This window comes from Vigna unguiculata, chromosome 8, assembly GCF_037176805.1.
Source record: "Vigna unguiculata cultivar grain cowpea cultivar isolate G323 ecotype 2 chromosome 8, ASM3717680v1, whole genome shotgun sequence".
NCBI lineage: Eukaryota > Viridiplantae > Streptophyta > Magnoliopsida > Fabales > Fabaceae > Vigna > Vigna unguiculata.
Window position 1 is genome coordinate 732,112 of NC_140799.1, and position 27,035 is coordinate 759,146.

The following is a 27,035-nucleotide window of genomic DNA, read 5'->3' on the forward strand; positions in this document are numbered from 1 at the left end:
ATAATACTAATCCTTCAAATAATTAATAAAAGATTTTCGCCTTCGAAGAAGAAATTCTCGTAAACCACGACAAAAAGTAAAGTTTATGGTGATAATGAACAAAGTTGACAAAGAAAGACTGTCTTTTTATTTTAATATATTTTTAAGATTTATTCTTTTAATTTCTATAATTTTAAAAAAGATCGGCCCTTTTTCAGCGTTATACCCAAATGTCATAAAAGTAATAAATACGAAATAAGTTATAAAAAGATTATTCTTTAATTGCTTGAGCGAGAAATTTAATCTGTTTGGTAGATAAAAAATAAATTCATTCTTAATTTAAATGATTAAAAATGAGAAACAAATTACTTACCATGTGATGTATTTAAATTTCACTCCTTTGAAAACTTGGAAGTAACATTAGTAGTTGCACCGTTACCAATGGTCATCATTTTATTTTGGGAAAGACATTTTTGGTTTTGTTTATAGGTAGAAAACTGAAAGAAAAAGAAAAGCGTGGACTTCCTAATTATTACTGGTCCTTCCAAGAGAACAATGTTTTTATGCTTTATATGCCATCTTGTCTCCCTCACACTAATCCTCCATTTTTTTCTTCATCTAATTACTCCTAACCATACATTAACACATTAACATAATCACATTACTAATTTAATTAAAGCCCTAAATGTCCTCAAATGCTAATATTGTTCCATAAACTCATACATTCTTAATCAAATGTTGTGTATAGAAAACAACATTCTACATAAACTTAGAAAAATCTCATGCAAGAAAAAGTAACTACATTAAACTGGGTTCCACATCCACCTTCCACCATAATTAGTTGGTCTGGCAGAAATAGCAGAAAGTACATTACAACATTCTAATTCCATAACTCAAGAACCATGATGTTCTTACACTTTTACATTTTCACTATTCCACACCCCCATGTAATTAACGATCAATAAATTACTAGTTATCAACTTGTAACTGAACTATACAATTACCAATAACTAGTAACTTATTCATTGTTATTTGGTAGAGTTGTGAAAATTGAAGTTGAAATTTAAATATACAGTACTACCACAACGGATCATAGAAATAATTTTTTAATTTTGTTTTCCTTAACACGAAGGCACTTTATAAATAACCACGAAACAAGGAAGGATAGCCTTTGGATTGAAAACAACCAACTCCTCGAGATTCGAGTAGATTCCAGCGTACCCGGCAACAGAATCATAGGACGCAACCGACACGTGTTCCTCCTCCGACGGCGGCGTGTCCTCCGCCACGCGCTTCACGCGCCCCGCAATCACCCGGCACACCAGCATTGCCCTCCGCGTGCCGTCGCCGCACACGACGGAGTCGTGTGCCCTACCGCTGCTTGCGGTGGTCCTCACGCCCTTGCCTTTCGCGTGGTCGTTTCCGCCGCCGCCTTGGAAACCGTGCCTGATGATTGTGCAGACACCGCAGCCGGGTACGGAGGCGCACAGCGAGGATGACCCACGTGCGCCCAGTGCGCACGTTAAGGTGGTGCAGTGGAACCGCAAGAGTTCGTTGCCGTCGGCTGCACACCTAGGGTTTTTCTTGGTGCTCCCCAGCGCACGGTTCTTTACCGTGTCCCTGCACTCCTCGAACCGTTGGATGGTGCGTTGGGTGTTGTGCACTTTTAATATCCGTTCGATCTTGCATATGGGATTATCCTTCTTCAACCAGCTCGACTTGAATATTATTTCCACTATGTTCCTCCCCGAATCCTCCGGTCCCAGCTCCGAAACTGTTCCCCAAACACACAATTTAATATTATTATTATTATTATTCAACGTAAAAATAGAATATAAATATAAATACTATAATTAAAGAAGTGATAGTTAATAGAAAATTTGCAATTGTCAATTTTTTGTTATATTTGGTGGGTGGTGCAGTGTGGACCAATAAAGAGGTGGCGCGTTGTGGAAGCAGATCATTTATCTTCCTTGGCAGCAGACAGCTGTGATCTCTCGTACGTATTCTCCTACACAACAAGTTATCGAGGATGTTTTGCCCCCACAAACTAATGCACTGAAATTTTTGGTGGGTGCATTTTCTGAATTTCAAAAATTTATCATAATCAAGTTTTCCAACATGTTAAGATGAATCGAATCCTAAACAACAGTGTTACGAAGAGCAAAATTATCGGAGAAAAGGTTCCATGTTTCGGATTTCGAAGCTGACTTTTACGTTTTAACCCCACAAACACGTTCCCTCAAGCACAAGGCAGTTCAATCAATTAACTTTGACAGAGACAGAATTGTTAATAATGCTTCAAACAAATCCATCAGATCTATCTATATCCTACTGTTCCACATCGGTGCTAAAGTTTTTTTTTTTTTTTTTTTTAATTTCCTCCGTAAAGTGAAACACTCATGATATTAATTAGTGAAAGGAAACCAGAATCAAAATGTTATTATAGTACCTTGATTAATTGTTCTATTCATTGAAAACAAAAGAAGTTATATACCTTCATAAAAGAAATAAAGTCAATGGATGCACTTAATGAATTAATTAAAGAACATTAAATTCGTTTTATAAAATATTCCAAACTGATTTTTAAGTTTAGCTTGAGACTGCCAGGTTGAAACCACTGTATGATGCTTTTTCTTAATTTAATTAAATGTTTTTTTTTTGCATTTTATCTTTTTATTTCTGCATGAAAATAAACGTGTGTGCATAAATTAAGTGAAAAATAAAAATCTAATAAACAACGACAAAATAATTAACATTATCTTAAATCTGAAAAAAAAAACTACAAAAAAATCACACTTACAAAAGAAATAGAAAACGGAGGAAGTATAACATATTTTTAATATCATGAAAAAAACTAATTCTTGGAGTTAATGATAGAAGACCTTTCTCTTTGAGGATTAACGATATAAAACGTAACCTTTGTTAATACTAGCACTCAAGAACGAATAAATGAATAATTAAATGGCATTAAAGGAAAGAATTAATATTTTTCTGAAAATTAAATTAAATCACATTACGAAACGGAATTATAATATATGATGCATGTATATCTTCTGAAAAAAAAAAAAACAGAGAGAGATATTAAAAATACCAGCATGACGAACAGCTTGATGAAGCTCCAAACTCTCCATTTTAGGGAAGACCTCACCACAGTGAGAGCAAGAACACACAGTGCTCCTTGCAACTGGTAACCTGAATTACCATTTTTGAAGCCATTTTCATTAAATCAAGAGTTTGAATATATATTTACTATAAACAAAACTTAATTAATAATCAATTCAGTAGAAATTAAAGCAATTAATTTGAAGTGACTGTATAGTAGTACCTGCTAGGGTCAATGATCATGTGACATTCATAACAGCCAGATAGCTTTCTGAACTGCATTCCCCTGGAAGAAGAAGATGATGATGATGATGATGACGTGTAGGTTGTTCCAGCGTTTGATTTTGCGGGTGTGGAGCGTGTAGAACCAGTTACCGGTTTCCTTGTGAGTAAACCGGTTTCTTGACCCAGAGAACTACTCTCCGGTGAAGAGTTATCAGACCTATGCACCACACGTGTGTTCCCATGAACAACGTCTCTGAAGCTGCATATGGAGCTGCAAGAAGACCCTATCTTCGAGTACCCTTTGGAAGGGTCATGAACCCTCGAACCTTCCACCTGTTTGCAGGTTAAGAGGTTCTTGATTTGATCCCATGAAGAACCTGGTTTTTGTTTCTGCTTCTGTTTCTGTTTCTGTTGCTGTTGCTGTTGCTGCTGAGGTTGTCGTTTGTGGCGTTTTGGGGTGGTGGAGTGTTCAGGCAAGGAAGTTAAGAGAGCCATGAAAGAGAGCTTCGTGAAGCAAAAGGGTAGTTCTCTCTCTGTGTTTCATACAAGGAAAAGGTTGTGTTTTGAACAAGTTTTGATTTTTATTTTTTTTTTCTCTCTGGTGTAAATGAGAGACAGAAGAATAGAGGATCTCAGATGAGTAATAAAGAAGAATGCAGAGAGTGGTGTGTGTGGTGGGACACACACTCATTATTTATATTTATTTATATTTATTCAAACAAAATGTTAGTATATAATTGAGTAAAGTAACAGTATTTTTATCGTATCACAATTTAATTTAATTTTTTTAATTTTTTATACTATAGTTATTACTTTCACTGCTTTGGACCTACAAACGCGTGAAATTAAAATGCACTTACCTCTGGTACAATATTGGGAATGTAATAAATAAATGTTACACTAAGATTTTGGACGTGTTCAAATACTAGTATATTTGTTGGTTATTCTTTCTTCATTCATGTTCGTATATTCTCTCTCCGCTTTAAAGTTTTTAACAGAGGATGGTGGTGGGGGTGCTTGTCCTGCAACTAAAAATTTATGGTACAAGCGATGGGAGATTTGAATTTCTGAGCTAGAAGTTGGGGTTTGATTTTATTTGAACGTGAAAGTGCGATTGAATGTCTTAAAAAAAATTGAAAAATATGAAATGGTAATTAATATTTGATACTTTTTTAAATGGCCATGTGAACACCCCTATAACTGGGAGGTGTTAACTGTGTTGGAGGGTCTTCAATTGTATGTTTCAACATTCACCCCATCCATGTGCATATATGTAGAGTTTGTACTTGTATACATGTGAATATAACTCATCCACAAATAAGAAAATTCTACACTTTAGTATAAATGAAGAATTGAGGGATAAATAAGAAAAATAAAATTTGCAAAATATTAAATTTTATGTCAGAAAAATGTTAAATATATATTACATGAATAATTTATATATTAAGATAAATAGTGGAGAGGAGTTAGTTTTGTTAATTAAGAACAAATTGTTATGAGAAGATGGCGCAGAAATAGGCACTTGACCAGGATGTGTGGTTCGTGAGAATGGTGCCATTAATGGAACATAAACAAAACAATCACTTGTTGCATTGCATATCTACGTACGGCAACATTTGTAACTATCCCACATGTTTTGCAAGTGTGCGTTTTAAAAAATTTGAAAAATTATATTTTGACTACCATTCTTTGTCTTTGATAATTTACTTTCTGATGTATGATGTGATTTAGTGTGAATCATTAATTCATTCAAAAAAAAAATAATGGTATATTAATCAATGACCTACATTAAGTCACATTATGAAGTAAAAGATAAAAGTCATAGTATCATTGTCCAATAACTCGTATGTTTTTTAATTGTTTGTAAGTTTACATTTCAAAACATAAATAAAAGTATTTGTTACACAAACTTATCGAATTTTAGTACATCATCGGCCAAAATAATATATTACATTATCAACCCATTAGAAACAATTATAAGTATAGTTATTAAATTGATAATTGCAAAATAATAATTTATGACTAAATGCAATACTCAATATTACATATTAATCTAGAAAAAGACATTGTGTTAGTTAATTTAGATGTTTTATGCTTTGTACTACTTTCCTTTTAAGAAAAATCATGATCTCACAACAACAAATAATAATTCTTTATAACAATAATAATATTTGAAACAATTAACAACATTTTCATAAGTAATTAAATAAATGGTTGGTAATAGATTATATAAATAATATTAGCTGTCAATATATTACTATTTTCCTTTTTTGACTATATATAATCAGTTAAATTTATAGTCAATTATTACCTTTTGTTTTCAAACGTTTTTTTTAATAAAAATGTGTAATTTTTTCATAAAATTTGTCACTTTATCTCCTATAACATTGTATTATTTTTATTTTAATAAATAATTTCTAACATTATATATATATATATATACTCTTTCTTTATATTTTTAAATGATCTCATCTTTAAAAATATTCCACATGTAATAACATAAAAAAAACACTTTTGTCTAAAAACTAATAAAAGTATTAATTATGTAAAAACTGATAAAAAAGAAGTACATTTTTATGTATATTTACATTTTTTTAATAACGTAACAACTGAGTTATAGTAAAAATTATCGATTAAAGTTGAAGCTTTCATTCATTTATCAAGTATTTTCGTTAAACATAGATATAAAGAAAACATTATTAGTTTATTGTTTTCCTTTTGGAAAGTTCGTCAACATGAGAATAAAGCAATTAGAATAGTGTCAAATAGATCCGAGAAAGTGAATAGTGCAGTGAAGCAACTTGTGAGATTTGGTTTGAGAAAGTGTGGATTGGGTATTTCTATTCTTTAATTTTGCTAAGAAGAAAAAATCATATACAATGGACCCAAGATTCCAAAAGGAAGCAAAAGTTAAAAGCATATGAGCCAAAAAAACATATGCTAATTTGCACCTTCCAATCTCATTCCTTAGTTTCTTTTTTTTTTCCTCTAAGAATATAATGTCCACTAATTAAAAGAGATATTTATTTAGATGATTCTTTTATGAATTTGTTTTCCATAAATTAAAATTTAATTTATATATAGATTGTTTTGTATATATTTTAACATTTATTTAAAATTCTCTGTTGCGAGTGACATCAATTATCCCATAACTGAGACCAGATGGACCGAGTTACAATCGAATCATGGCGCTTGAACTCATACACTCTTAAGTAGAAAGAGTTGTGTTCTAACTATTTATAGCTTTTGGTCAAATGATAAGCGTTCGATCCAACATTCTCTACTTACATAAATAATCAAACTCTTACTGTTTTAATAAAAGCTTCATGGAATTCAACTATAACACTACTTTACATAAGTCAATGTTAATTATTTGTACATAACACAAAAAAAAAAAATGAAATAATTTAAGTTAACATGGAGTTGGTGTTATTACATATGGCATATTCCATTAGTTTGTGTGAGATTCAACGTACAATGCAAAAAAGAATGAGAAATCAATTTGAATATTTAGTAAATGGGGACAAGTCACATAAAATTAGTATTATTAGGTGAGACACAGATTTGGCCAACCATTCAATTAGAAGAATTAGAATAAATAAAACACATAAACTACACATCACCGATCCAAACCCTATTTTTTAACACAAAGTATCTTAGAATAATAATATTAATAATAATAATAATAATAATAATAATAATTTAACAACTAAAATGAAAAGACATCATCTACCCTACAAGAGCATAAATGGGTTACATATCTTATCTTAGTATGAATTGTTTTTTAATTGTCAATTCAATTACCTAATCATTCAGGATTAAGAAATTGGTTTATAATCAATTCATATCCAATCTGAAATGGGATGAAAGTTATATGTTTTCATTCATTTAGAATTCAACAGTATTGATTAATTGAATAATATTCGAAATGTAATTCAAACAAAAAAAAAATGTTATGAAAGTTAACGATTTGCAATGATAAACTTCCAAAATATATATTTGTAAAATCAATTATAATTTTGTTAAATGTGGAAAATATTTATTTTGTAAATAATTTATTTTTTCAAAACAATTGAAAATAGAAGGACTAATTTGCGTTAAATAATTATCATAAGCGCGATTAAAAATAAACATATTTTTTCTGCATTTAAGGAATAATTATACTCAAAGTAAAAACAATTTTAAAATTGAAAATAATAATAATAATGAAGTACTAAGATAAAATCTTTTACAGGTATATAAGGATACCAATTATATATTTTTCGTACTATTATTATATTTCGTGAGACTTTACAAAATTTACGCACAAATTGAAAATAAATATTATTTTCTTAATAACTTTTAGAGAAAATTTAGGTACAAATTCAATTACAACAGTGTTAATTTTGTTGTTATTAACAAATATTATTTGTATTTCGTTAGTGAAAGAGATGAACCATTAACTTTTAATATATAAATAGTTTTATAAGCGTTCAAGATAACATGTATATAAAGATGTGGAAATATGAGTTTTTTATTTTTTTTAGTTTAAACAAATTATTATTGGCTGCTATAAAAATTAGAGTGGACTGAAGTATACATTTCCAACATATAACTTTTTTATATTTAGAAAACTAAAATAAAAATGTTTGGGTGAAGATTTTAAAAAAATAATAATATTGTTGTGAAAACATAGAATGTTCCATTTAGACTTTCACGTTACATAAATAATACTTTTCAGCTAGAACTATAAATATTTTAGTCGTTGAAGTCTCACATTAATAACATATATAACCAATACACCATATATAAATATATTCAAATCTCACATTTTAAATTGTTCATTATATAGGTTTAAATTAGGTTTAAAATTCATATTTAGTACTTAACATGGTATAAGAACAATAAATTAGGTTTATTTTAATAGAATTTGTTATTTGTTAGATACATTATTTGATCAATTATCATTCACTATTTAATCATTACCTTAGAAGATGATTTTTTAAGTTCGAAGTAGACTTACAATTATTTTTTTAATATAATTTTTATTCTTTTAAAAATAAGTTTGATGATCAAATTATTTTTATATAAGACTACTATAAACATTGGCATTGTCGTATATATATATATATATATATATATATATATATATATATATATATATATATATATATATATATATTAAATATTCTATTATTTTAAGTTTTTAAAAAAAGTTATTTGGATTCATAACCGATAAATTGATATGCTAAAAATGTCTAAAATAATGAATAATTAACAAATTATTTGAAAAATCTAAATTCTTAAAGTTACAAAATTACATAAAATAGAAATATAGGTTAAAAGTTTTAGTAAATTTTTAATCCAATTTTTTAGTAAAAATATAAATAGTTTTTAATAAAAATCTTAATCCAAATTTGAAAATACAACAAAATCAAAATATTACCAAATAAAATATAAATAAATTTGAATAAAATTTTTAATCTAAATCTAAAAACACAACAATCTATAAAATATTACCAAATATCAAATAAATATTTTTTAGTAAAAATTCTAATCTAAATTTTAAAAATAAAAATCAATTTTAATCTAAATATATAAAAAACAAATAAAACTAACCAATGTCAATTTTATACGATTACCAGTTAATAATCATATTATTAAGCATAGAAACAAATGTACTAAAAAAGATAAAATATATTATCTTTATATATATATATATATATACTATTTTGTTCAACTGAGAGAATCAATATCTTATATTATGTTTTTGTTACGGAAGAATAATTTATTTTTTAATATTCAATTAAGATTTTCTCAGGATTTATAAGAAAAGGTCTCCCCAATATTTATAAATGCACATTTCGAATTAATTTAAAAAAAAAAATATTTTTAAAGAAATCGTGATTAAGATCCAATTACACTTAAGAAAATGTAATCTAAATTGAGTTGGGTTGTTTTCCCACCCACTTTTAATATTCAAAATTATTCCTATTTAAAATACTCATTTTCTTTTCGTCATTACTAACTGTACCAATATTAATATCCCTCTACTGTTACAGCTGTTATTACTACCTCTGCCATAATATTATTTCCGAAAATAATTTTATGCTTTTCAAAAAGTTTATTTTGTATTTTAAAATTTGTATTCTAAAAAGTATGACACATTTTTGAAAAGTTTGTAATCAAAATTTGTTCTTGAATACTTATTTTAGAATGTTTTCAAAAATTTATTGTAAATTTTTTATTTCAGAAATCTTATCTTAAAATTTTTGTTATAAGTATATCTCTAACAATATATAACAATATATAAAGATAATTATTTATTTTATATTTATATTTTAAAATTTCAGTTTTATCCTTTAAAATATAATATTATTTATTAAAGATTTTAAAATTAACTGATATTTTAAATTTCTTTTATAAAACAATCTATTTCTGTTTTTTTTCCTATTTATATTCTCTCATTTTTTATATATTTTATTTTTAATAAATATAATTTTATTTTATATATTAACTTAATAATATTATAATATTATTATTTACTAATATAAAATTATATATATTTAAAAAGATCCGTACACTTTTACGCTAATTATTTTACGAATGAAAATTTTGGAGGTGCAGTAACAAATGGTGGAAGTAAAGGAAGAAATATGCGAAGTCGTCGTTAAAAAAGTTCGTCAGAAGTTAAAAAGCCCAACATATTTCTAAGAGAAGGCCCAACCCAAGTTTACGAGATAAAACGCAACGGTTAGTAGTTCCTTTTCTAAAACCTAATTCTAATTCCAATAGTACCCTAGTTTCACTGACAAGGGGTTTATGCATGTGACGCAACACAAACCGCTTAGCACGAGAACACTAAAACGGCTACACGATCAAGAAACACGTATAGTTTAGTTGAATCATATTATTAGATCTTTCTCTGTGTGTGTGATTGAGTTTCATCGTGAAACACTCAATTTAGGAGTTTATTTATTTAAATAAAATTGTGAAGAAGATGAACGAAGGTAACAGTAGCAATGGCAGAGTCACTTGGGAAGGTTGCAGCGTCTTGCTTGATATCAACGACGGAGACCGTCTCGTTTTCGCTCGTCTTTCTCCTGCAGCGTAAAGTTTTTTTTTTTTTTTCTTTTTTGAGTGTTTAATATTATTTGTTGGTTTCTAAATATTATTAAAATTGGTGTTGCAGGAAATTGAAGATTGGGAATAAAAATTGCTCTCTGCAACCTTTAATTGGTCGTGCCTTTGGTACCGTTTTTCAAGTGGATACCGCTCCCGGTGGACCTTGTCTTTCTCCCGCACAAGGTTCACTCATGTTCCTTTTCATTTACTTACTTTTGGCCATTCCCATTTTGAGTGAAGTGTTATTTGTTATCGTTGTGCATTCACTTCTGATTAAGTAGTGCAAAGTAAACTATTTTTAATGTCAACAAGTCGGTAATCACAGTATGACTGTTAAGGTAGGTAGTTGCTGTAAAAGTAAGTAAATTTGTCTTGCTTGTTAATTTGTGATTAGAGGATGATAGTTTAAAACTACATTACGGTTTATAGATAGTTTTTTTTTTTTTTTTTTCATTTGCCATTTAGATTGTACTTTGTTATTGAGTTGCTCTGTTTTATAGGCTGTAGTTTGTACTTGGGTTCATATGAGATGTATGTTTGGTGGTGTTTTTTTAAGTAGCTGCCGCGTATTATTAGGTGGCGCGGTATTTTTGTGTGCAGGGGTTATTATAGGGATGTAGTTTGATGATAAAGACATGTGGGGGGAGGTGGAAAAGGTACAACGTGTTTGAGTTGTTTGGAATGGTTACTGCTACTGTATCAGTACACTTAGTACAAGCAAATATGTATGGAAATTGCCACATACGGGATGAGTTGTCGTGGTTTTTTTAATTATTTTAGATACCTTTACGGAAAGGGTGGATTAGTTTAAGGATGAAATGTAAGGGTGGATCTGCCATGTTTTGCATTGTCTCAAGCTTTTTGTCGTTCTTGTAACACTTTGGTTGTTCAGTTTGAACACCTTGTGCTCAAGTCTGATTTCAATAGCTTTTCTGCCTCTTCATGAAGAAAAACTTCCATTGTTCCGTTGTATGTTTATTTGTGTGATGTGAGTGTGAGTGATTGAATGAGGTTATATGTGATTGTTTTTTTGTGTATTTTTTTCTTTATGGTTAGCGAAGCATTTTTCTGCACTCTACCATTGTTTTCTCTTAATCTAACATGTGTGGTTTCTCTCTATTTGCAATTCAGTTAATGTTACTAATGCTGAGGAAATAGGAGATGGTCAAGGGAATGATGAGTGGAGGGACAAAGTTAATGTTAATAGCGCTGATGAAGTAAGAGATGGTGCAGTGAATGTTGAGTCAAGAGACAATCGTGCGTTGGTTGACAATAATACTGCACAAAGTCTCACTGGTGAAGATATAGAAGCCATGAGAAGGTGAGTTCATCTTGTCGTGGTTGAATTTCTGTTCTTGGTGGTAGCTTTTAAGGTTTAAACGAATTTTGGTTCTGTGACTTTAATATGACTTGTACTGTGACTGTGGTTTTAGTGTTGTTCTTTGTTGAGTTCATTTTTTTTTAATTCTACATGCTTTTCTGAAATGACCTATCAATATATTATTTCTTTGCCAATCTTGTGGGATTTGATGGTGAAAGGATATTCTGTATCTTTTATGTAGGCAGGGTGCAAGAGGTAATGAAATAATTGAAGCTCTCATTGCCAATAGTGCGACATTTGAAAAGAAAACAGCATTCTCGCAGGTATTTTGACTTATGAAGCCTTTATGGTTTACTACGGAGTAAATATACGAAAAGCTTTTTGTAAATTCTCAAACAGCTTTTTTTCTTCATTGAACAAAAACAACTCGATTCGATAATTTAAGCTATCCAAAACATTCTCTAAAGGTACTGCAACAACTGATTTCAGGACCCTATATGGTTGTAGGTGGGAATGTCATTCCATGTAAGCATTCTTCAGACAAATAGCATTATATATGCCTTTAGTAGGGTATTATTTTACGTCAGTTTCTCTGTTAGGGTTCACAAATAACCAATAACCAAATAACGGAAGGTTGAAACTGTTAGCATGTTCGCAACTTTGTTTGGGGGACTACTTTGTAAACCTTTGGAGACCAACATATCATAGTATTATCTCTTTGGGACCAAGTTGTGTGTGTGTATATATTTTATTTTAGGAATGAAACTGAAGTAAATTTTGTGCCATTTTTGCAGGAGAAATATAGACTTAAGAAGCAGAAGAAATATGCACCAAAAGTACTTATGAGGCGTCCTGTTGCCCGAAGGTTTTCATTATTATTTTTCTTTGCTGCTTTTATTATTACATATTGATAATGTTTCACATAATTTTGTGCAACTGATCACTGTGCCTTGGTTATAAGAAATATACCTGAAAGATCTATCCTATATGGACTTCCTGAGTTTTGTTCTGTTGATGACAAGACATTACGCTGTTATGCCATCTGTCATTGTAGTACAAACTGTTTGCTTATGGTGGGATCAAGCAGCATTATATTGATTCAATAAAAGTTATACAAATAATTGTGTAAAGAAAATCATATTTTTCTATAATGAAGTTGTTTGTGACTTATATTTTGACTGCCATATCTTTAAATGTATACTGTATCAGTTTTTGATATTTCGAGCCTCTACTCTATTACTTACAGTTAGTATTTTTTTTCTCCAGTATATGTGAAGCCTATTTTAAGAAGTATCCATCCAAAATTGGGTAAGTATTATCTTCAGTTTTTTTCCTCACGTGTTTAACTATCTGTATATATTGTCTATTGGTTTGAGTTATTCTTATGGAGCAAGATGTAAATTATGAACAAGTATTAAAATATCTTTGATATACGCATGTGGTTTTAAAACAAAAGAAAAAGAAATAGAAGAAAGCAAATCTCAACATATTGTATATGTTAAAGTTTCGCTGGATAAAGAGGCTGTACAATTTCTAATTTTCTGGTTTTTATGAAACCAAACTCCCAACTTTATGACTACAATACATATTCGGCCGTTCATAAAATTAAAATGGTGGGTTTATGTTCTGTAGATGAAGTGATGCATCTATCCTTGATATTGTCTCTGACTAATTATTAATGCTTCAGATTCTTGCGGGTAGACACGTTGTCCCTTCTACTTTCCATGGCTAACGTTTCTTCAAATTCTGACATTCTCGTAGTTGATATGATTGGTGGCCTTCTCACCGGGGCTGTGGCTGAACGTTTAGGAGGTATAGTATACATTAAACTAAGTTGGCGATTTAGATAATAGTGCATTTTTCCCTATTAATAAAAATGGTTCTTTTACAAAAAGAAGCTGTAACAAATGGGTCCTAAATATGTAATTAGGTATTGATTATTGCCAGTGAATAATATGGTAACATAAATGAAATAGCACTTCACTGTTGTATATATACGTATATTCTGTTGTTCTAAACGTTCTTCTGACTAAGCAAGTGATACACATGTGATAACTTAAATATTTTACAGGTACCGGTTTTGTATGCAACTCATATTTTGGGCAGGCACCTTATTCCATGGATATCGTGAGAATATTTAATTTAAGTGATGAAATCTGCAAGAGGTCAGATGATGTGTTTTATTGCATTAATAATTTTTATTTGTTAAAATCATCATAATCTGTTTTATCATTCTTGCTGTCGTGAATGCCTTGCATATTTTAAGCTTTAATTTTTCAAAAGCAGTTTTGGATGTTCTTTTGTAAACCTGTATATTTTTTACATTATTAAAAGATCTTTTTTTTTTTTCAATTCCAGACGAACAGTTTTAGACATTTTTTCTTTGAATTTAATAATTTTATGAAGCTCCGAAATAAAGAGAGAAAAGTTTATGTAGGTTTCTTTAGAGATAATGATGGATAATTTAGTAGAAATAATTGTTATATTATGTGCTCCGTTCACCATATGAATCTCTTATATTCGTATAACTCATATATTAGTTTTATGATTCTATCTGGGAATCATATAAAATGACTTTGAACTGGTTGTTTGATCACTGCCACATTAGATGGGTGTTTTGAATGTCTGTGTTCCATCGTTTTGGTTCTTGTCTCTGGCTTTATGATCATCATCTCTTATTTGTTGTAGAATTCTACGTTCTCCCATTTCCGACTTGTTATCACCAAAAGAATCTTCTGAAAAAATTCTGCAACATGATGTCTGCAATGTGGAAGGCCAGTCAAATGTAAGTAGCATCTTCTTGATCTCTTGACGAGTTCTATCTTGTTTGCAGACTAGAACAAGTTATGATGTTGCAGGATCAAATATCTGCGTCGGTCAGCATGGTGGAAAACTCTCATTCTTCGGAAAATGGAATTTCTGATATTGGGATAGATAATACTGAACCTGCTATAGAAGTTCGGAAAGCTCCAAAGGCTGGAGAGAGGGCGCAGAAAGAAGTCATTGACTCGTGGAAGGAAAATGGTTTTTCTAGGTATCTGACTTTAAATATGTCCCTTACTGTTCAAAGAATAATGGAAATGAACATTTTCTTTTCCATTTTACAGTCTAATTGTTGCTGCACCTGAGTTGGATACTTGGACAGTGGTTAAAGATCTCTTGCCCCTTTTAGCAAACTCTGCTCCGTTTGCAATTTATCACCAATATCTTCAGGTATTTTCTATGAATTATTATTTAATTTATTGTTTTCATGAATGATAATATTTTCTATTATGAATACAAAATATTTTAAGAAATCAAATGTTTTCTGTGTTGCATCTCTCTGAACCGATTTCTCCAATTCTTCACGCCATTGTTTCATGAAATTTCCTTCCTTATCCTTTTTCTCTTGTCCTGTACCAACGTGCCTTCAGCTAACAGAATCTTCGTCCACTGTTGTATAAAATGCAGCCACTTGCAACCTGCATGCACAATCTACAGCTTGGGAAAATGGCCATTGGATTGCAAATATCAGAGCCTTGGCTTCGTGAATACCAGGTACACGTTATTTATGTCATTCATATCATTGTTACGAAATTAGAGAACTTTTACGAAGTCCTTTAGTTACATAAGTTATTTATATTACTCATCAAATTTTTATGGTACAAAATACAGATCACACCCTCCCTTTATTCATATATGTATATGTATATACAGGTACTTCCATCTAGAACTCATCCATGCATGCAAATGAGTGCATTTGGGGGTTACATTCTCAGTGGAACTAAGATATGCAGCACAGCTAACTCCGCAACTCCAACAGATTAGTTTTGCTCTGATTACCCACTTTCTCCATTTTCATCCTTACTCTTTCTAGATCAGTCCAATTTCCAGCTTATGCATATATATTGGATAAATAGCACATGAATCCCAATGCTTTCAGGGGCAAATTGTCATCTTTTCTGCTGCATAATTTGCTCTGTGCAAATTTAACATTTTTGAGTTTCCGACACGGTTTTCGTCGGCCAAAGGCTAGACATGGAGATTGTACACTAGTTATTTATTTCAATGTTTACTGCCAGCAATCCTTTTAACTGTCACAAATTTTATTGTTGGCTGTAATCTGATGATGTTTTTACCCTATACAATATTTATTTGACCATGCTGTCCTTTAACCTGAGTAACTTCAATTCTGTATTAGCATATCTTTCATGAAGCATTTGACGAATTTAACTTTGGTGATGTTTGGGTTAACATATTTCCAATTATATTAAGCTTGTTTTTCTCCATTAGAACAAAACTGCAGTGCATATGGTGTGTATGTGTCGACTTAAAAAACTTAGTAACCATGTCATCCACATATTTTCATTCTATATAAACTGTTTTAAATAACTGAACTAACTTTTTATTCTAACCCAATAATTTTATAATTTTTCATGGACCCCACACTTTTGAATGCAAACCTATTTGTTTTTTAGTTCGGTAGATTGATTTGATGAAATTAATTTTGAACCTTTTAAAAACATAATAAGGCACTGCAACAGTGCCAAAACATGTACCACAAATCCGAAGAATTAGTGGTTGAAGTTTACCAAATAGGCACTGCAACAGTACAAAAACAAAATAGAACACTGCATCAAGTGTTGCTATGAGATGCAATTAAAATAGTTGGTAAGGAGTTTTTAAACATAAAACAACTCTGGGACCTACTAATAAATGAGAAGTGAGATATAACAAACATGAAATTAATTCAAAGTTGTTTATTTAATACTAATTAGGGGAAAATCCAACTGAACAACTCCATCAAGTTGTTAAAATTCATTCTGTATAAAACTCACTCTTCTCCATAGTACTTCATCAATTTTACCGCTTTGAACAATTCAAATAACCTTTTTACTCTAACCCATAACTAAAATATTTCTCAAATTGGCCTCACAATTTTATTTTTGATTATTTATTTCTACTTTACGGTTTATGTGAGATTACAAAAAGATAGGAAAGGAACAGTTAAACAATAATTGTTGATTGTTATGGCATTAATGCCATTAAGAACAATAGATGCTTCCACTAGCAAGGATGGTACAATGCTGGTGAGGGATCACTCTCTAGTGATCTTTAATTACTATTTAATTTACTTTTGTCTTTTTGATGCTTTTCCAAGGAAAAAAAAAAAAACCTTTGATGGTGTACTTGCTCTTCTTGTTAAAGTTGGTGTCACCTAATAACATCCATTATGTATAACTGCATATCTCTTATTAGTAAGCAGATGAAAGGGTTACATAGTGAGAATCACATAAGTGTATATTGTATAGTATTGCATTCTATTGTAATGCCAAGAGGGAAATTTAGATTCTCATATTGACCTTTTTTTCCGGTGTCTCTTAAATGTGTTATATTAAATTTTTTTAATGGTTAAATATGTTTTGGATTTTTTAATTAATTAATCTCTTTTTTAAATTTTGATCAAATTTAGTTTTTCAATTTTAGAAATTTATGAGTTTAGTTCTTATAACCAAATTTTATTGAGTTTAATTGGCGTTTCAAAAGATCTCAAATATATTTCTGATTTAATATTAAACAGGGAATGTATCAAAGAAGGTAAACAATTCAAAACTTATATGAAATGCATCTAAAACATCAAATAAACTTATAAAATTCATTTAAAAAAATTAAATCCACTCATTTATAAAATGAAAGACTAAATCATATCAAAATTTTAAAAAATAATTATTTTTAATTTTTACTAAAAGTTAAAGGACAAAATACATATTTTAATTTTTTTTAGTATATGAACATTAATATATTGTTTAACAAATAATGACACTAAACATTCTATCAGAGAGAATGTGGACTCTGAAAGAGTTGGTTAGTGATATTTCCGTTAGAATTATAATGAGAATATTAATGTAAAGTATATGAAATGGGAAAGTGACAGTGTGTTGAAGTTTGCCTACTTTTGCAGGGTTAGTTGGGTTGTCAAGCTCAGAGGTTTTACATACCAAAAGCAATTGCAAATATAGGTCCACTTTGCTTATCACATCCTCTCTTTTTTTTTTTTCGTTGTTGCAAACACTTCAAACTAATCCCTTTCTAACCTAATCATATTCTAAAGAACAATGAATGTGATTAATTGTTAATGAAGATATTGAAATGTTTAATAGTAATACTATTAACTTTATCTCAATTAGTTGAATGTATAGATATAAAAATTATTATATCTACTTGAGAACTGTACTACTGATTGAATGTGACTAAAATAGTGCAAATTTTATTCTCTAGTTTTTTAAAAAAATTACAAGTTTAGTTAGGTATGATGAGAAGGTACGACACGAAATAAATAAAAAAATCAAATGAAAACTATTTTACGCATAATAACTTCTTCAGTTCAAGTTTGTATTCTCTCACAACTTAACCAAATTTATAATTTTTTTTAAATGTTTCTACTTACCTAAAAAGCCAATAATTTTACACTATTTTAGTAAAAAAGTTACAATGATTAATATTTTCATTTACATGCACCACAATAAGTTTGTATTATCTTGTTTCCTTTCTCATCAAAGATATGCTATGATATAAATTGATTAAATTCAGTGAACAATGAAAGGATAAGATTGTTAAAAGTCAATGGTAACGGCTAGTGGGAAAAAATTCCCTTACCCAAACCCTTGTCATGTGCTGAAAACTCTTTTTTTTAACCCTTTTGGGATGGGAAATGGTACAAATTATTCTGCACTCTCTTTTTTCTATTGCGCAATTATAAAGAAATCAGACAAATTTAGCATGAATTTTCAACTTTAGTATATTACATTAATCAGAATTGATTTTTTTTTTCGATTTTCACACTAAAATTTGAAAATATTTTTTTCGTAGAAATTAAGCACTGCGTATAAGGGAACTTTTAACAATTCACATATCTTGCTCAACAAATTAAGTTTATCTCTACAATTTCATTCTAATTAGTAAAATCTTTGAATGAATTTATATATTTTAAGAATTTTTGCCAAAAATATAGTAAACAATAATTTTATATTAAAATATTGATACCCATAGTAAATATTATGTAAAAAAAAAAAATCCTTGCAAAGTGAAAGTGAAGACTTAGTTAACAATATATAAAATCTAGTGGATTAAAAAATGACCAAGTCTTTGTTGCAACGGTTCAATTTGTTATAAAATTCCAAAGTCAAACCGAAGTTAAATAGTATATTGAAAATGTAAAATTCTGAATGCTTTTGACAGTTTACTTTTGAAAATTGGAAATCATGTAGAATTTCATAGTTCAACTTTCTACTTGCTACCACGTCCCGTCCTTCACCTAAAATCTTATCAAAGTATTCACATTATGGAATAAAGGAAACTCATTAAGGTAGAATTTAGATAAAGAATTCAACATCTCAAGGCTATTTAAAATCAATGGAAATGTAAATGTTTCAAATTTTAAGTATGTCTGTACTTCGTCTATTATCAGTTTTAAATATATGACATTTTTAAAATCCTTATTATTATTTATAGTAAATTTAATACCAATCGTATTTTAATTAGTAAATCTTAACAAATATAAAACATTTTATTACTTTTCTCTTTTAGAAATTAAATCCCTAAGAGGAATATATTAAGGTTTTCAATTCATCAATCTTATAGAAAAATAAAATTTATCCTTATTCGAAACTTTGATATATTTTAATTTCCAAACTTTAAAATGAATGAATATAAGTTATTTTAAATCAATTTCGTTAATTTTTTTACTTATTAGACATGTTTCCTAATTTCTCCGGCCGACATTGAAGCGAGATATGTCAAACAACTTAAACTATTCAAATTATAGCATGAAACATGTTTGACACTTGAAAAAATTTTAACTTAACGTAATTGCATTCAAAAAGATTATATTAATTTAATTTTAAAGTTTGAGGACCAAAATATATCAAAGTTTCGAATAAGGATAAATTTCAATTTTGCGTCAAAATTTAAGGATTAAAAATATATTTAATCCTAAAAAAATATAATATAAAAAATAATTATAAATGCATGAGTAAATCATAATTATTTTTAATAAAAATTGAATGCTAAAAGTAAATTATTGATTGAAAAATATCAAGAATTTAAAACTAATTTTTTTTGGGGCTAAAAGTATATTTAAACCATGTTTCAATTAAATTTTAATTTTATGTAAAACAATATTTCAAATTCTTCATTAGCATAATATAATTCATGAGAAATTAAGTTTTGAATTTATTTTTCAAAAAATTGTATTTCAATATAAAATTTATAAAATGTAGCTAATGTTTAAATTATAAACACAAAAAAAATGTTAGAAATTGAAAATTTTAAAAAAATTATTAATAAAATATTTGACATAAATGATACATGAGTATAAGAAAATAGAGTATCTGATATTTCAATTTCAACATAATTTGTAATTATGAAAACCGTTTTAAAAGAGAAAAAATAAGCATTGATAACTGTTTACTAACTAATTTTTTAACCAATTTAAAACACTATATAATAACTATTTTTTATACAAAAGTTAAAGTTTATAACAACAAATAAAAATTTTAAATTTTGTATTAAAAAACAATTAAAGTTAAAACTCATAATAAATAAATAAATTTAAATTTATAATGAATGATTTAGGTTGCGCTATGTTTAGCCTTTCTTTTAAAACTCTTTAAATTCAATTTGAAAAACGAAAACGATTAAAAAGAAGATAATTTGAAGTGATTAAAGAGAAAGTTCCAAATTAATTACGAGGATGGTGTGCAAAATACACACATCTTAAAATAAAAAAACAAAAAATATTATGTAAGCTGTTTGATTGAGAAAGTATTGGAAAAAGTAGGAATCTCATTTTTGAAGTTGTTAATGATTAGGGACATAGAAGTACAGAAGAGAGTATGGGAGAGAGGTTGGTGAAAAAAGATAACGGGCATGTGATAGATAAAGAGATGTAAAAGACAACAAGTAGACAGAAAAACAAAAGCATAGGAGAATAATAAGATGCTGAACAGAAAGACAGAGGAGGGTATACAGAAGAGATGAATTGGGATCAAAAGAGACGCTGAAATAAAATAGAAAATACAATAAAATTGAGATGCTAGCCCTTCGAAGAATTTTATTTTTTATAATGTCTTCATTTTGCTAAAAAAAACTTTGTAGATGTACCAAAAAAGAAAATTCAGACAGAAAGAAATAGAAATTGAGTATATTACTGTTGTGTTTGTATTGATGACAGCAATCAATAACACTGCCATGCGGATTGTAAATAAAATTTGTGAAACCAACTTGGTTTGGTTGATGTGGTGCATAAGCAACCTGCTTCACCTAATGCCTGCAAAAAGGTATTATGGAGAGAAGTGGGCAATTAATGAAATATTCTGCCTTCCCTGTAATGAAAAAACTTGGTAATACTGTTACACCAACATCAAGACCAGCTATACAAAAGCATCCGATGGAAACTAAGTCCATATAAAGTGGCATCATCAGGCTACAAATGCTTCCATGCCATCACAAAATTTATGAAAAAAATATATAAAATGAAGCAACAAATGGAATGGAAACTTGGGAAAACAGATTTACATCAAGTTCTACAACAATTCAATGCTCATAATTGTCCACCTACTTCCTATTTCAGGCTAAAATTTTGACAATATTCCGCGTGCTAGCGAGTTCCTGCTGATCGGGTTTTTCTTAGTCTGCCACGTGTTAACCGAATGCTTTCTTCCATTATGGTTTCTTTGGTAGGAGTAGGAGGATTCCCATTTACATTTACTGAAGAAGATGAAGATGGTGCTTCGATCTGCTTTGCCTTTGCCTCTGCCTCTGCTGGTGCAGACTGGATGCTTGTTTCAGGCGCAACATTAGACTTTTGAGTGCTCAAAGCAGCTCCACCAGACTTCTGAGTACTCAAAGCAGCTCCACCAGACTTCTGAGTACTCAAACCAGCACCACCAGACTTCTGAGTAGTCAAACCAGCTCCACCCGATTTCTGACTACTCAAAGCTGTTGCAGATGTGGCTGCTTTAGGAACTTTTGGAGAATCCAATTCCTCTGCTACTTCCCTCTGGAGCTGACTCGAAGATGTGCTAGAGGTAGGGGATGGAGGTTCCTCAACTTGTGGTTCTGTTGCAGCAGCTGGTTTCTGACTTGCAGGTGCTGGTTGACGGACCTTCACACCTGGGCGTTGCTGTGGTTTCAAGAGCAATTTGTTTTCTTATTGGTATGCATAAATAACAATGAGTTGGATGATTATTGTATCCTTCTCAAAAAACAAGCAACTAATAATTTACTAACTGAAGTTACAAATAGATAATAACTGTATATAACTTTTAACAACGTAAAAACAAGAAACCAAAAACAGTATCTTCATTTCAACATTATCATGAAAAATGGAAATATTACTTAGAACAATATGTTCCTCTTTCTTTGGAAAAAATTAGTATAATTTCAGGTATTAGTTTCTTTCTTTCTACAATATTGTTTTAAGAGGAATGCAATCGTTCTGACCGGCACCTTTACACGTACTTATGCATAAATTTAAAAAAATACATATTTTATTACTAAAAACCAGAAAAATTCAGGATAAGTGGCACAATTCAATCGCAAATTTCGAAAGCCGATAATTGATATTCTAGTACACTTAAGTCAAACTCGATCATAATAGCAGACACAACCAGTGCATAATCATAATCAACTACCTGAGCAGGTCGAGGTGCTGGAGTCGATTGTGCAGCAACAAATTGCAAAATGTCATACATTCTGGTCTGACCATAACTGAAAGCTCTTTGCCAATACAAAACTGCAATGTCCCCTGCCCTTGTCCTCAGTTCCAACAAGTTGCGATCAATCTCCGTCTCGTGTTTGGCAACATATGGTCTGAAGAAGGAGTCATACACATATGTTGTTCCCTAACACATCAATATTAAATTTTACTGTCATATTGAAGAGAAGCAAATAAGAAAGTAATAAAGGATTTTATACCATAGTAAGTAGTTTCATACCTTAGTTTTGGGATACCAAAGAAAAACGAAAAATGCCAACTTAGCTTCACTGTACATTGGGACCCTTCATGAAGAAATCAATTCAAAGCTAAGAAGTCATTATAAACTCTTTTTTTTTTTAAATAAGGAAAGCAGATATTCTTTGAGCACATCCAAGATAGAATCCTCTACCATGATATAAAAGTATCACCAACCCTCTCACATACAGTTAAAACGGCCACCAAGATCCTGCAACACGGGGAAAAACAAAGTTGGTATCAGTATTTGTCAGTAGAAGTTATCACGTTAAGTTAAGCACAAATAACTAATCTATAATGCGTTCCAAATTAGCTCTATTTTGAAGGGGAAATGGATTATTTTCCAGCAAAATCATGAAAAAGCTACAGAAAACATATATGATTATTTCTCTTGCCAACAGATGAAACAAACATGGTAAACGCATACCAATACTGGCACCAAAAGCGGAGTTGTTCAATTTCCGGCTTATTCTTTTCAACCGCTTTATAGCATTCATAAGCTGGATAAGCATAGCCAAAGACCATCCTGTAAATAAATCAAAAAGACCAAATAAAACGATTAACCTTCAAATCTCACACACAAACCATTCGTATCAGAAAAAAAAAAAGAAACTGGACTTTTGGAACAGCAAAAATACATACGCTAGCGCCCAGGTAAGAAAAGATCCTATCATTTTGTATCCCTGACATTGAAAAAAAAAAGGTTACTCCAAAACAGCATAACGTACTAACATTCAAGCAACTGAAACTGAATAACAGCGATTGCATTGCCATATCAATTAATGTATCTCAAAATATTTTACATAACAAATCCAAAAATCGTCCAATTCCAAGCTCGTTAAAATGTCAGCATGACAATATACTCCCTACAGCCTATTTTTCTCCACAGAACCACAATTCCTTCAGTTTTATTTCCAAACTTGAACAGTAACAAGCGCAGTGTTCTTAGAACAGCAATAATCGTGAGTTGTCAACCTAGATAATGCTCATCAGTCTTCGCAATACCTAGTCGTGGAATGCATAGAAAAATGCAGAGGCGGAAACCAGTGAATCGAAAAACTAGGTCGAAGCAATGCGAAGTAAATTAAAGATCAGCGTGTAAGATGAAAACTCCACAACACTAGCACGGGTAACAGAACCGTCAAATGCACTAAAACCGTTTGATTTAATCTGATTTGTTTCACACGTCGCAAATCAACAATGAAACCAACATTTAAAGTGAAAATGAAGAACAAATACCTAGAACCGAGTGTATTGCGTTGAAGAAAGAGAACGAGAAAAAAAAAACAAAATGATAGTCGGAATCCGAAAGGAAAGGAGCAGAGGTAAATCTGGCGGCGGAATATGGAAGAGATCGGCGACGGCGCCGGGAACGGCCACCGCAGACCGTTACGCTGTCGGCGAGAGGTGTTGGAAGAAAAACAGTGCTAAGAGGGAAAAAAAAAAAGGAGAAAAGAAAGAGGATTAGGATTTTGGATTTAGAACAGACGGAGCGTTTTAAATGGTTTTTCTGTTCATTATATGGATCAGTTGTGAGAGTGTGTGTGTGTGCAGTGTATTAAATTATAGACTATTGATGACTCACTACTACAGTGTAGAGAGTAGCTAGAGAAAAGATTGTGTGCGTGGAGGTGTTGCAACCTTTGTCTGTGGCGTGATCCTCGCTCATCAATTACCCTTCACCTACACTCTAATACTCATGACACCACAAACCAACATTTTTTATTGCCTCAAGCACATTCATGTAACCATCATCAATTAACACAATTTGGAATTGATGAATTGCTTTTGGGAAAATTTATATAAAGTTTTCATAATTTCAAAAGAATAAAAATAAAATTTATGATATATATTCGATGTAAACGAAATTTGATTTTTTATTATTATTTCTCTATCTTAAATTCAAAATATACAAATGAATACTTATTTGTATATTTTAAAATTTATTATTAGAAAATTTAATATGTCAATATTAATATATCTCGAAGGGTTAAATATATTTTTGGTCTTTAAAAGTGAACTTTAGAATTGTATGAATTTAGTTTTTTTAACCAAATTTTGTTAAATTAACGCTTCAAATACGTTTCATGATAGTTTCTTAGCTAATAATGAAGTAAAAAAGGTGTTAAACAGTGTAAATAACTCAAATACTATAATCAAATGCGTTTTAAACATCAAATAAACTTATAAAAATTTGGTTAAAATGACTAAATTCATGCAATTCTAGAGTTATAAGATTAGATTAGGTCAAAATTTCAAAGAGAAACTAATTACAATTTTGCCTAAAAGTTAAGGGATCAAAAATATTTTTAACTCTATTTTTAATGTTCAACATAAAAAAAAAAATGCAATGCACAATTTAAATTTTGTGCAAACCTCATATTACAAATCGGTTTTAAAGATTAAGTGGGTTTGAAATTCATCTTTTATAATAATATCAAAATCATTTGGAGAAATTTATTACTTATCTACCTATCTTTCCGTCTATCATCATTAATATCTAATTTCACGTTTAAAATATTGTAAAAAATATATTAAAAATCTCACATCGATCGTAAAAAAGAGAAATGTATAGTATATAAACCTATTTTATAGTTTTTCTTAATTGAAGACATGAAAATTGGGTTGGGATGATTATTATGTTTGAGCGGTGGAGTGGAGGGCACGGGTCTTGGAGGGTTTTTGTCAACCACAAGAAAGCTAAGAGAAGCAACGAAGCATGTGTCCATGGTAGATTTATTGGGTTCAAAAGTAAAAGCTAAGAAGAAAAGAGCACATCCTCAAGTTCATTTCAGAAAGGCAAAGGGACCCTAAGATTAGATGACACTATAAGGGTATCATTAATAATTTATGCATTATAAAAAGGTAAAGAAAAGGGAACCATGTGGAGATTGAAGAAGTTGATGTTTCCTCATCAAGATGAAAATGAAAATGAAAATCAAAAAGAAAAAGAAGGGAAAGCCTTGGATTCTACGTTTCTTCTTAAAGTTTATGAATGATCCATTTCATTGCATGTTATGGGGCATGCCAATGTTGAATATAGATATTTTCATGTACCATCATAACAATTTTCCAAAGTTCAACATCAATGTTCATTGTTGCTCATTCCCTCATGTGCCACCTAATTATTTCTATTTGGTACCCTTTCGCTCTCATTTTTATCTATATAATACCCATCTCCTATTTAAAACCTTTTCACTTTCTTTCACACATAAACTCATTTCTACTTTTTCGTCCTTTACCTTATACAAAATCTATGAAACAAAATCATGTTTCATATTTCTTTCTTTCATCGATACTTCACATTAGGTTAGTGTATTTTTAGTTTATCTTAATTTTTTTAAAAATTGGAATCATCACCATAATTACTTTTGAAAAAACTATAGAAAACTATAAAAATAAAACAAATATGCTAAAAAAATGTTAATTTTTCTGAGTCAGAAAATCAGGGTTGTTCAGATTTGGATTTTGAACCGAACATGGTGGAATTATAAAGCAAATGATAACAAAACATAGATGGCATAAACATAATGTGTTTGGAATGCTATTATTTGGAATAAAATTCAAACGAATTATTGTGTCAGAAATAAAATGTGCATGCATGTGATGTCGTAATGTGTCTGGAGGGTGTCCCAATGAAAGACAAAATCAAATTTCATAAAAATCAATATAATTGCTTTAAGAAATTATTATTATTATCAAGAAAAATAATTAGAAAAATCTATCATTTTGATAAGGTTGGTCTTTCTAAGAAAAATAATTTTTTCTATTGATTTTGGGTCAGTTTTTAGCACTGACAATGTCACAATGAGAAAGAAATTGATTTATAAAGATGGACAAAATAACGAAAACTAATTTATAACGTGGGCTAAGCCCAGTGTGAAAAGGAGGCGACAAACTACAAAAGACAGCTTCTTTCTCCACCTCTTTTTTTCTTCATGCACCTGTGTCGGAAACGTCTAATTTTTCTATAATTTACATTTTCAGATATGACATTTGAAAACAAATTTTTGAATTTCAAAATTTGGAATATGTTTCTACATTCAAAAACATATTCCAAATTACATAAACCAGAAATATATTACACAATTTACAATTAAACCAGAAAATCAAGTAAAATTTTATAATAGATAGTAAAATTTGTCAAATAATAATGATAATAATAATTAAACGATAAATTTTACAATTAAAATTAAAATATAACACTGAAAATCAAGTTTCCTATCTACTTAAACCAAAAAATACATTAGACATGTTCACATATTTTCAATCTCATTAAAGATGCAACAAAAACTAAAAGAGCTAGAG

The 27,035-nt window shown here is 29.9% G+C and overlaps 3 protein-coding genes across 4 annotated transcripts; 1 reads left to right on the top strand and 2 right to left on the bottom strand.

Moving 5' to 3' along the window:
• Positions 1–762: 762 nt before the first annotated feature.
• On the bottom strand, positions 763–3,931 carry LOC114195684 (C2H2-like zinc finger protein). Its single transcript, XM_028086229.2, has 3 exons — positions 3,308–3,931; positions 3,074–3,174; positions 763–1,753 (listed from the first exon to the last, which is right to left on the bottom strand). Exons 1-3 carry the CDS (start codon positions 3,802–3,804, stop codon positions 1,101–1,103), a joined length of 1,251 nt encoding a protein of 416 aa, XP_027942030.1. The 5' UTR covers positions 3,805–3,931; the 3' UTR covers positions 763–1,100.
• A 6,151-nt stretch (positions 3,932–10,082) lies between these two features.
• Positions 10,083–15,897, top strand: LOC114193241 (eukaryotic initiation factor 3 gamma subunit family protein). The gene is made up of 13 exons (XM_028082962.2): positions 10,083–10,398; positions 10,481–10,596; positions 11,545–11,734; positions 11,976–12,057; positions 12,529–12,599; positions 13,001–13,042; positions 13,422–13,546; positions 13,806–13,899; positions 14,423–14,519; positions 14,593–14,768; positions 14,842–14,947; positions 15,185–15,271; positions 15,431–15,897. Exons 1-13 carry the CDS (start codon positions 10,289–10,291, stop codon positions 15,539–15,541), a joined length of 1,407 nt encoding a protein of 468 aa, XP_027938763.1. The 5' UTR covers positions 10,083–10,288; the 3' UTR covers positions 15,542–15,897.
• Positions 15,898–21,074: 5,177 nt separating this feature from the next.
• LOC114195625 (uncharacterized) lies at positions 21,075–24,389 on the bottom strand. Of its 2 annotated transcripts, none has more exons than XM_085665288.1 (7): positions 24,369–24,389; positions 23,370–23,410; positions 23,155–23,253; positions 22,882–22,938; positions 22,711–22,774; positions 22,408–22,617; positions 21,075–21,896 (listed from the first exon to the last, which is right to left on the bottom strand). In XM_085665288.1, the coding sequence occupies exons 2-7, from the start codon at positions 23,399–23,401 to the stop codon at positions 21,372–21,374; spliced, it is 987 nt and encodes a 328-aa protein (XP_085521414.1). In that variant the 5' UTR covers positions 23,402–23,410; positions 24,369–24,389; the 3' UTR covers positions 21,075–21,371. The 2 variants fall into 2 exon arrangements, with proteins under 2 accessions (XP_085521414.1, XP_027941954.1); XM_028086153.2 differs by lacking the exon at positions 24,369–24,389 and adding an exon at positions 23,967–24,216.
• Between the last annotated feature and the right edge of the window lie 2,646 nt (positions 24,390–27,035).